The sequence below is a fragment of the Cricetulus griseus genome, chromosome 2 (genome assembly GCF_003668045.3).
Source record: "Cricetulus griseus strain 17A/GY chromosome 2, alternate assembly CriGri-PICRH-1.0, whole genome shotgun sequence".
NCBI lineage: Eukaryota > Metazoa > Chordata > Mammalia > Rodentia > Cricetidae > Cricetulus > Cricetulus griseus.
This window is the reverse complement of record NC_048595.1, coordinates 411681050-411693032: the sequence shown is the minus strand read 5'-3', so window position 1 is coordinate 411693032 and position 11983 is coordinate 411681050. Positions and strand designations below refer to the sequence as shown.

The 11983-nt window shown below is 40.2% G+C and overlaps 1 protein-coding gene across 1 annotated transcript; it reads right to left on the bottom strand.

Moving 5' to 3' along the window:
• Positions 1–580: 580 nt before the first annotated feature.
• Positions 581–7570, bottom strand: CUNH2orf69 (chromosome unknown C2orf69 homolog). Its single transcript, XM_027396915.2, has 2 exons — positions 7235–7570; positions 581–3033 (listed from the first exon to the last, which is right to left on the bottom strand). The coding sequence occupies exons 1-2, from the start codon at positions 7508–7510 to the stop codon at positions 2209–2211; spliced, it is 1101 nt and encodes a 366-aa protein (XP_027252716.1). The 5' UTR covers positions 7511–7570; the 3' UTR covers positions 581–2208.
• Between the last annotated feature and the right edge of the window lie 4413 nt (positions 7571–11983).

Genomic DNA, 11983 nt, shown 5'->3' with positions numbered 1-11983 from the left:
ATGTAGAAGTCATCAGTGGGTGTCTTAAACATACCAGGAGACACTAAAATTACTCTTGAGGACCTGTGTCCACCACTGACTTAGAATTGTGAGGCCACTTCAGTTAAAGCATTGCGAGTCATAAATGAGACCACTTAACTACCCTATTCCTTAATTCATGTTTCTCTAAAGGGAAAGCCTTCAAATGAGATACAGTACTTTGTTTCAGATGTTCCTTCCTAAGCTCTAGGCTGTTGTGTATTTCTCTACTAACATGCTGGGACTTGATGTTAGATCCTTGTGGCTTAGCTAGGTGGGTGCTTGGCCACTGCAGAAATAAAATGAATCACACTATATTCCAACAGTCTTTTATGGGGACAAAGTAGTACTGACAGCTAAGACGATAAGCAAAGAAAAGGGGGAGGTTTTTATGGACTTCCTTTAGGAGCCCAACAGAAGAACTGAGTATAACGCCAACTGTTATGGAATAATTAACAAGAGGTGAACTCAATGAAAAGGAAAGTTGTTCACTTGAAAGACAGGGAAGCAAAAGCAGACACAAAATGACAAAGTCTAAGTGAACAGATAAACATCCAAGTAATTCCTGGGGATTATGATTTTAATACAATTAGACATTCATGCTGTGGTGGTAACAACGTTCACATTTGTAGAACCACTTCTCTCAGTGTCTTTACAAAGGCACAATCAAGTAGGACACACATTAACAACAAATTTAACATACACAGTTTTAAACAAACGTGGAATTTGTAGTATTATACAGAAAAACTGTGTGTGGGTTAACAGTCATTTCCACTCCAGAGTATCTGTACTATTCAACACTACCTCCAGAGGCAATAGAGGTTCTAGGTATCCCCTGGAGCAACATCACTTTAACTTGTAACAACAACATTCACATGAGTGGAGAGGTGAAGAACTAACTCACACTTTTAAAATGAATTCTTAAAAAAAAACCTTTTCTTTCCATTTCAGTTAATTCTGTGAAAACTAAAGCTTTCCCTCAGTCTGACCACTCAGGAATTCAGCTATTTTACATTATGTGATACATTTGACAATTATTAAGCAAATTGAATGTAGCCACCCAATCACACTGCTTAAAGTTAAGGAAATTTGCAATATAATGTAATTTTGTAAGAAACCAAGAAAACACTTGGCATATGTTAAGATACTAATCTTTAGTATACATTTTCTTTTCACTCCTAAAGTAGCATGTTATTTCCCTGTTTGGTTATTCCATGACCTATAAAGCTGTATCTATTTATTCATAAATAAAAAAGTGCCCCTTTTTATAACCAAGCAGCTTTGTTCCAATATTGTTTGAAATTTGTTTAGATTTTGGTGTTTCAAAATGCATTTATCTAGTAAAGAAAAATGGGCAGAAGGAAACTTCACCCAAATTATGTAGCAGTGTTAAGCAAATTCAGTTTCTGGGCCAAAATTTAAATTTTTGTGTCTTCAAACTTTCCTCTGTAACCTTTCTTATCTTAATGTAATTTTACATTTGGCCAAAGAAAGCTATTTTCTCTTGGCAGACAAAGCCATGCTTCTGAAGAAACACTGATTTAGGTCCGGGGAATCTGTCGCCTGTTGAGAGCACACTAACAGTTAATTAAAAACTGTCAATTAAGAATTACGTTACACCGCTTACTGTAATATGTTTTAAAAACCAACTATCCAATTCTATGATCTTGGATATGAGGGAATAAATATATTTTGACTTTAAACAAAACAAAACAAAACAAACAAACACTTGGTCGAACACTGAGAGTGAGTGCAAGGGTTCACAAAACTTCTCCAGGGTGCAAGAGCCCCTGCTCCCAGAACCTTGGACAGAAAGAAGTAGTGTCTGTTGTCAACAGCTGAATGCAGTAATTATCAATGTTGGTTTAAAACAGGTCTCAGAAAATCAGCTATTTCAAACACCAATTTTGTTACCTTTTAAAAAGACTAACACCAAGTATCTTTAATTTTTAAAGGACATAGAATTATCACAAACTACCCTTCTAGACTCCAAATTAATTCTAATCCAATCAAAATTTAAAGCTGCCCATTTATTTACACAAAAGGAATCTTACCGTATATGACACTCATATTTTTGGAATGTCTATGTTCTTAGCCCACACATGACAATGCATCTAATTACTATTACAACTCATCATCTGTGTTCAAAACGAAGTAGTTGGTTCTCCTACTAAGCAAGCATATTAAGTCTCAGAACACTTCATGAACCCTGAAGTGATTCTCTATGGAGGGCATTTCCTTTACAAAATGAATTTGGCTAGTCACCTGCATACCCAAGTCCCCAAGTATCTGAACAAACTTCTTGTGCTCCTTTCCAATCCAGGATCTCATTGGATCGTGTACTTGGTAAGGTGTTACGTGAGTGTGAACACTGATCTCTGTTTGAGCAAATTCTTTCAATACTTCTGGATTTGTGATCCAAGTATTGCTTCCTCCCGAATGACCACCATCCAGCCAATACATCGTTCTTATACTTTTGATGAAAGTGTCTATGTCCTTGTCTTTCTTGGCTTCCTTCAACTCAAACAGCAACTGGTTCAAAACAACACAGCCTTTACTGAACCCAATCAGAGTAAATGATGCACCATTCAATGACAGTGGAGCAAAACTTGCAGCAGATTCATCCCCGTTTTCACAAGTCCTCTCTTTTTCCTCTTGGCCACCATTACTAGCAGTAGAAGAATTAGACTCACAGCTAGACACTTTGCAATCCTTGTTCCGAACACTCCTGTTCTTGGACAGCAAACCATTCTGAGTTAAGCTGAAAGCATTAACTAATAACATATACAAGTGCTTAAAGGCCCCAAAGTCCGGATTGTGTTCTGGTGCACCAAACATGTTGCTTTTCACAAAATTGTCATAGCAGCTGAATTTGTGCAAATGCATTCGGGAACACTTTATCACCCAGATGTAACTATTAGGAAACCGGTGGGCTAAGATGGTGGCAACATTTTCTAGACTCCAATTTTCCCATTGGTAATTCTCAGGATGACGAGTCATAACTTCATGATAATTCTGAAAAGAAACATGAAACAGGCATTAAAAGTGGATTTACCTATAAAAAGCTTTACATTATTATTGAGGAAGTTTTGACAGCCTATGGTTAACGTACTCAAAATAAAACCTAAAAGCTGTATTACTTTCTGGCTGTAATTTTGAATGAAACACTTCACTCAGCTTAATCTTCATTAAGAGACAGTGTAATAAAATTTACTTTAAGTATTAAAAATTTCTGAATAACAACTTAGATCATTTTAGTTTCACAAATTTATAATTTTGATTTAGTACACATATAATGAAGTTCCCCAATTCAACTGAAAATATGAATTTGATTCATTATAGACCTTTTGATCAAGACATAATTAAAAAATATGTCCTTTTCGTGAGCTGCTGCCCTGTATATCTGTAATGAAATCTATCATAGGCATTAAGGTTCTGCTGGCAACCCGATTAAGATGCCTGACTTCAGTTTGTTTGCTACAAAGCAGTAAGGACAGCACAGAAAACCTTAGTATACATCTGTCACTACATTCTAAAATTCCTAGAGGTGCAAAACTAGGTTTAAATAATCATAATTTAAAGTTGGTGACAGAGATTAAAACATTGCCTCCCATGGTTTTCTTTTTAATTTGTTCAATTTCACAGGTATGGATAGCTCAAATGAGGATGTATTAAAATTAGGATGACATTGAAATTTTGTTCATTCACTTACTGTTATTTAGACTTTTGTCTGTCCGTTTGTCTTTTGTATATAGATTTCATTTGTTTAGATGCATTCTATGCAAAGTAATAATATTTTTTGTTTTGACCATACAATATATGTATTTTACTTTCCATTTATTTTTATTAATGGTGATATTTGCTCCCCCCCCAACTCCGATTTTTGAGACAGTGTATATCACACTACCACCCAGGCTGTGATTCTCCTGTCTCAGTTCCCTGAGTACTGGGAGGCTGGAAGTAATGAGGTAAGAGACTTTTTCACTTTAAAACCTTTCACAGTTTGAATATTTAGTGATATGTACATTTTTACTACTTAAAAATAGACTACAAAAAATTAACTCTATCTGCAAAGATAAGTTCACCTATATAAGAAATAATTAAAATTAGGTTCAGTGTTCTCTAGTACATATCCAAATAAGTGATTATATAATAAGAAAATATTCTTTCCCTGTCTACTAAGCAACCAGAAGCTTAGATATAATTTTCCCTTAAAAATATGCTAAAAGTCATGACTCTGTACCCACACAGATTTGCATAATAGCTTTTAGATATCAGTAAATACCACTGGAAATAACAGTAAAACCTACACTAGAAATGTACACGATTACACTGTTTTCCACACTCTAACTTAGCCTCAATGCCAATGGTTAATTTTTAAAAATATGGATAAGATTACGCAATGCTCTTGATTTAAGTTGCATATTTGATTTCAAATTAGGTTAAACATTTTTCTGTCTGCTGGCAATTTTTTTAGTTTTGTTAACTATGTTTGTGTCCTTTGATAATTTTCTCACTGTAACGTTCAATTCCTTAATATTTCTATTTCATTCATAGTTTCATTAATATTACTATTTCATCAATAGTTTGCCATATATGTCTATTAATTAGTAGCTTGCTATGTACATTTTTAAATATATTCCAAGAGGATCTTAAGTTGACTTTTTGTGGATTTTGCCATTACCTTCTGCACATCCAGGTTTATTATACAAAAACTGTCATAAAATAAATAGCTTTGATCTGGAAGGGCTTATCTATTACCTTTTGTTATTGTTTTTAAACATTATTTTTTTGTGTGTGCCAGGGAGTATGGAGGTCAGGAGTGCTTTTCTCCTTCTACCATATGAGTCTTGGGAATTGAACTCAGGTTGTCCACTGGGAAAAGAACAACCACAAAGCCATCTTGATGTGTTTTGTTTTGTTTTTTTTAATTTGAGACAAGGTCTCATGTAGTCTAGGCTGGCCTTGAACTCATTATGTAGCTGGGAAAGACACTTAACTAATTTTCCTGCCTCCTATTTAATTCATTTTAAGGAAGAAAATGTTAATACGGAGGAACTGAGCAACAGAATGAAACTGGGATTGTTACTGTCACATCAAAGCCCAGACTCAAGAACCAGGTCTAAGTACTTCCACATCCTGAGACAGGACCAGATGCCCCCACAGTCAATTTGATTCTACACCCAGGCAATTAACTATAGTTAACCTAATGAAAGGGGTTTTCGTATTACTGGGGAATAATGCACTTACTATGCTTGTAGGAAGTAAAGACTGGAGGCTATGCTTCTCTTCCCCAGTGAGGCAGAACCTAGGATGCTTAGCCTAGTTAGATGCTTGCTGACCTGCAGGAACTTAGAGGTCCATCCCACATTACACTGAGGTGGGGTCCAAAGAATTTTTTCAGAAATTTTGCTGTTTGCAAGAGTTTAGAAACATTGGTGATATAGATTTAAAGCAGATGGACTGTCCTCTGAACCAACTGAGGAGAAGGAGTGGAACTATACTGGGGAAATGGTACACTCTATCTTCACAGAACATAAAGTACACAATCCAAGTACGGAGTGAGCAAGCAAGGGGCCGGCTGAAGGGAACTGCCTAAGAAAGTGCCAGAAGACCCAGAGAACAAGATCAAGACATATCCTCATAGTCATTTATCCTTCAGGAAAGCAAGATCTGATGACATCTGCAACCCTGGTACCCCAGGACCGTGGGTCTTACTATTGAGGAACACAAAAGCCATATGGAAGGTTTTGAAAGGGGTGGTGTGATGAGATCTTCACCTTTAAGCCACTGTTCTCATCATTTTAGATACACTAAGGTGGAGGCACTGTGTTTGTTGCTGATTTAGAGATGAGGTATGAAATCCATCCACAGGATGACTTCAGGTTTCTTTCTTCCTTCCTTCCTTCCTTTCCTTCCTTCCTTCCTTCCTTTCTTCCTTCCTTCCTTCCTTCCTTTTTTTGTTTTCTGCCTCTGCCTCCCGAGTGCTGGGATTAAAGGCGCATGCCACATGACTTCAGATTTCTAAAAGGAATACCGAAGTAGTACCAGAAGACCTGGTCCTCCATAGACTCCACACTCTGCTTTGCCACTGTCCCAAGAGCTAATGGAATGGATTGTGGTGAAATGAAAGACAATCCTGAGACTACACCTACTACATCTACAACACTTTAGGTCCTGTTCCAAAACAGGTGGATGTTCTGTCTGGCACACTTCCACCAGAAAGCACTCAGCCCCCAAGGCCACCACCATCAAAGGAATGCATGAAGTAGCTGATCACAAATCTCTGGAAGTTAATGTCAGAAGCAACATGTTTGTTTTCCATTCTGAGGATGAGGGCACGAGGTTCTTTCCAGTTCCCATTAGCAGCCAACTAGTCAACTGGTTTCCAGAGCAAGAGAAGATACTAAATACCACTATGACCAGTAAGTGTATCATTTTCAAGTACCAAGTTCAAAATAATAATAGTTTTCTAGTATGGGGAAAACATCTAGCTATGTTCTAACTTGCTGTCTACCCTACCGCTAGCAGAACTTACTGGGTTGGCTGATTTTCTACGGAAATGCAGTCTGTATCTGCACTGTCAACATGGTACACACAGGTTACTTGTGGTGACTCAACACTTGGCGATGAAACTAATGTGGCGATGAAACTAATGAGACGGTGAACCCTGACTCTTCTTTTTAACTAATTCAGATACCCTCGTGTAGCTAATGCATTCACTACACCACGCAGTTTTAGATTAAAACTCATCTTCCAGGACAGCTCTAGCATGGACGTTTGTCTGCAGCTATAAAACCAGCAACACGGAAAAGAAAAGAAAAAAAAAAAAAAAAAAAAACGTGGTATGTTGAATTCAAATGGGCCTCGATATCACTAGCATTGTTGGCAATGACATTTCTTCCACTACTGTGTTTTGGGGTTACAGAAAAGGTCACACTTTAGCAATAGATGTATTTTAGTTAGTCAGCGTTTCCCAAACACACACACACACACACACACACACACACACACAGTCGCAAGGCTGGAGCGTGCATGTCCCGTTCCCTGTCGTGCTGCTCTTTCCCACAGTGGCACCTGGATTGACAGCTGCCCTCCGGAGACCGTGACCCTCCGAGGCCCCTTCCCCGGGTGGGGCTCCGGCAGTAACCGGAGCGCTCCCCCAGCCCGTGTGAGAACCCGCGTGGGCGTGTCGGGGAGGCCGGGCCCGCGGTACCTGCACATCCCCCGGGAAGTAGAGGACGTGGTGCCTCGGTTCCGGGGCGGATCCCTCCGCCGCTGCCAGCAGGAGCACTTCGTTGCTGCGCTGCGGGTCGGAGCCTGGCACGGTGGAGCGCTGCAAGCCGTGGTTGTCCGGCGGAGAGCCCCGCGCACCGCCGCCCGGGTTCATGGCTCGGGTCTGCGGGCTGGACGCCAAGTCCCCGGAAGCGAGCAGCGGCCGCAGGAACAGCAGCACCAGTGCCGGAGACCGCGGCCGCCACAACAGCCTCATAGGGGGTCGAGCCGCCAGGGCCGCGTACCGGGCGGCGGGGGCGGGGCCTCAGGCGCCCAACGGCCCTGGCTCGCCGTGACGTCAGCGCGCCGCGTGCGTCGGGAGGGAGGGTGAGAGGTGGGCGTGGGCTAGGTCTAGCCGGGAAGTTCGAACACCAGTCTGGGAGCCTGAAGCTTAAAGCAGGAGGCAGTTTGGGCTCATGCGCAGTAGCAGCTGCTCAGGGTCGCTGTGCAATCAAGTCCTGCGTTTAAAAGTTTGGATAGGTTCATCTTCTCTGTGAGGTTTATCCGGTCAGAGACAATGTAGAGTAATTCTGGAAGTCTTTACGTTTCCGCGAGTGAACGGAGTCTCCTTTATCCTGAAGTTCCCAAGTAGGGAGGGAATCGGGTTCCACATCAAGTCTTGGGCATTTCTAGTTGGTAGAGGGATCAGGGCCCATGGCTTAGGGAAGGATGGAGGAACGCCTTATTTGTTCGCACATTACTGTAGTGGGTGTTTACAGCCAATAGGACTTTCTATTTAGGGCTTTGAAACCAGGTTTTAACGTATAGCAAAACCGTAAATACAGCAACTTCTTATGTATAATTGTGTAGGAACAGTACTGGGCCAAATTTATGTTAAAGATGGGAAAAAAATGAATATATTTTTGTTTTTTCGAGACAGGGTTTCTCTGTGGCTTTGGAAGCTGTCCTGGAACTCGCTCTTGTAGACCAGGCTGGTCTCGAAATCACAGAGATCTGCCTGCCTGTGCCTCCCGAGTTCTGGGATTAAAGGCGTGTGCCACCACCGCCCTGCGAATCTGTTGTTTTAACACTGTGTGTGGACATACTGAGGACATGCACTTGTGTTTTTTTGCCGGTGTAGGCCTGAGGTGGACTTTGGGTGTGGCGATTGAGATTCCTGGAAAGAAGTCCGAACTTAAATTGAAGTTCTTGTAAGAGTGATTAAATTAGAGTTTGAGTGATTGGGGAGAAATTATAATGTTGCAAGTCCAGAGCCTAATTATAATTTATCTTTAGTTGCCTTTAGCCCCTTTAATTAATAGCTTGTTCTAGCCCACCTGTGTTCCTGAATAGCCAGCATCCTGGTAAATATCAGATGATGTTTAGAATGTATTAACTTAACGGGGCACTAGCTTCCACCAGCCCAGAGGCTAAGAATGTAATCACATCTGGGGCCTGTAATAGGGATTTTTCCACCCAATGTTTCCACCAATATTTGAAATGACTTAACTTACATAAGATATTCTATCTCTGTATTGTAAAACTTGAGCTCACTCATACTCAGTTCACCTTTGAGGTGAGAGCAGTTTCTTGTGTGAACAGTACATTCCTCCCTCTCCATCTTTTTAACATTTTTGTTTATTGATTTATTGTTTGACAGAATCTCACCAAAGCTGGAGCTCATAGATTAGGCTACAATGGGCTAGCCAAGGAGCCCCAAGGATTTGCCTGTTTCTGCCTTCCCGCTTTGGGCCTGCACACGTGGGCTGCTGGGCTCTCTGTCTTTTATGGATGATGGAGATCCAACTCAGATGCTCACACTTTGGGGAAAGAAATGGGGCACTGTACCAACTAAGTCGTCTCCCAGCCATACTCTGCCTTTTCAAAGTTCTTGTATTTGTAGTAGGAACAACAGTAAAATAGAATTAGCAAATAGTATAGAATTACTTTGATGGATTTCACCAGCCACCATTTTCTTAGTGGCTTCAGAGAGGTATAATTTGCCAGTCTACTTTGACATAAACTATTGGATTCCATCTGACATAATAAATGCAACAGAGGTGTTGTCAATGAGAATGACCCCTACCTACTCATATTTGAACACTTAGCCCCTATTTGATGGAACTGTTCAAGAAGGATTATGATGTATGGACTTGGAGGAGGTGTATCACTAAAGGTGGTTTTGAAGTTTCAAAAGCCATTCTCAATTTGCTCTCTGCTCCATGGTTATGGATCAAGATATAATACCCTCTCTGCTACTACGATAGCACCATGCCTGCCTCTTGCTATTCTCCCCACTATGATGGTCATGGACTCTATCCCTCTGGAGCCATGAGCTCCAAATTAAATGTTTTGTTTTATAAGCTGCCTAGGTTGTGTGTGTGTGTGTGTGTGTGTGTGTGTGTGTGTGTGTGTGTGTGTGTACAGGTGGTGGCTGTCTGTGAGTCTGTGTGTGTGCTAACAAGCCTCCATGTTGAAACTAGATCCCAAGAAGACCAGACATTAAATGATGAGATAGATATGTCACTCTAACTTATAATTTTGCCTCAAACATTATAGATGTAGATATAAATATAAAATGAGTCCATTTAGGGATTTGAAGGTTTATTTCTGCAAGTTTTGCTAGCTAAAATGACACCTTGTACACTCTGCTTTCCTTAGCATGAGTTGGACACACTCCATGCATATCAAGACTATCTAGATGAGCACTCAGGGAAACCTCCTGCATAGAGTGGTTAACTAACAGGGTCTTCATACATCATCCATTACTCATTGTTAAAGTGTAAGGAGGATATGATCAACTACAAGTTATTGTCAAAATACTATAATCAGGTGATATCCACCAATGTAAAAAGAGGGTTATGCATCATAACCAAGTGGGATTTACAGCTGGGCAGGATGGTAACCACCTATAGTCCCAGTGCCCAGGAGGCTGAGGAAGGAGGATTATGAGTTTGAGGCGAGCCTGGCTACATAGTAAGACCATGTCTCAAGAGAATATAAGAAAAAGATTGCTTCCTCGATTTCTGAGATTTATTCTAGGAATCTAAGTTTGGTTTTACATCTGAAAATCAATATTCTATGCCATATGAATATCATAAAACTAAAAATACCATAGACATCTTAATAGACGCACACAAAAGAATTGGCAAAATCTAGCATACTTTCATGATGTAAACCATTCAGCAAACTAGGAATAGAAGAACATTTCTTCAACCTAATAAAAATCATTATGAAAAAACTACAACTAATGTAATACTTAATGGTTAAAGGATTGAATTTTTCACTCTAAGAATAGAACAAGATAAAATGCTTACTCTTGCAGCTTCTAATCAGTCTCATGCTAGAAGTTTAACCAGAGCAATTAGGAAAAAAGCATCCAGACTGAAGACATAAATCTGTGCAGATGCCTTGATACTGTATATGAAAAAATGTTAAAGAACCTACTGAAAGTAATAAATGAGTTGAGCAATGTTACAAAATCAATATGTAACAATCAAGTGTTTTTCAATTTATTGGTAATGGAAAATCCAAAAATAAAGTAATAAAAATTTAATTTACTCTAGAAAAAATACACTTATGAGTACATTTAATGAAAGAAATGTGGGATGTGCATACTAAAAGTCACAAAGCTGTTTAAAAATTAAAGAAAACATAAATAAGTAGAAAGAAATCCAATGTCTATGGGTCAAAAGATATTGTTAAAAATCGATGTTAATTCAGGCTACCCACATTAAAATCCCATCCACCTTATTTTGCTGGTCTTGAGATATACATTAAAGGCCAGGGGTTCAAAATACACATCCTTCTATGGAAAGACAAAAAAAAAAAAAAAGTGTGTGTGCAGCTTTCCTCGGTATTCATGTGCCTGGCGTTGCAAATATCCTGGGGTGCACATTCCTGCTTAGGCTTCATCTTCCTGGCTTCATGTAATGGGTTCTCAGGGTCTGCTTGCAGGGAATCCACCCCTGATACCTAGTGCATGCCCTCAATGGCTCTCTGGAACCTTTGTGCAGTCTTTTTACCCTCTCACTCTGGGATCATTCGTGCCTGAAAAACATGACCAACACTGCGCAGTTCTGCCAGGAAATGTTGCCTGACTTCCTTTGAACCACAGTTCCACCAGCGACGCTGTTCCTTCTAGGATGACCTGGAGAAACGTGTCTGGAGAGTTATTGCCGAGCAAGGAACCCCTTCAGCAGCATTCTCAGTTTAGTCTCTCCTTAGAAATGATCTTGTGTTTTCATAAGCCGGAGCCTTTAGTGGGTGGGGCCTGCCCTCACAGCATCGTCCAAGCGGAGGGGTTGTGTTAAGTACTACCAATCTCCTTAACAGTTACAGATGCTTTTGACCCTACCTCATCTGTGATCTTGCCATGCTCTTTCTTCACCAAACTGTAGTTTCAAATCTCCGTTCTCATGGTAAACCCGCATAAGAGCTGTGATTAGTAACCATGACACCACCTGAATGCTGTCCTGTCCTAAAATTGTGTGTGTGTGTGTGTGTGTGTGTGTGTGTGATTTATGAACATAGGCACAGGTGTACATGTGCCATGTGGATATGTGACAGTTTCTAGTTTTCTTCTTCCTCTATACATTACAGGATTGGACTCATGCTGTCAACCTTGTGCGTTGAGTGCTTTTACTCACTGAGCAATCTTTACAGTCCTAGTCCTTTACTTTTGAGTTGGTCTTCATGCAAGTTCTGTAGGCACAGACAGAATGAGCTATGTCTGTGGCCAAAATGTAAC

Excerpts from the sequence above, each read along its gene's own strand:
- CUNH2orf69 (XM_027396915.2), bottom strand. The coding sequence starts at position 7,510 with ATGAGGCTGTTGTGGCGGCCGCGGTCTCCGGCACTGGTGCTGCTGTTC. Across the intron at positions 3,034-7,234 it reads ACTTCCCGGGGGATGTGCAG|AATTATCATGAAGTTATGAC; the intron begins GTACCGCGGGCC and ends GTTTCTTTTCAG.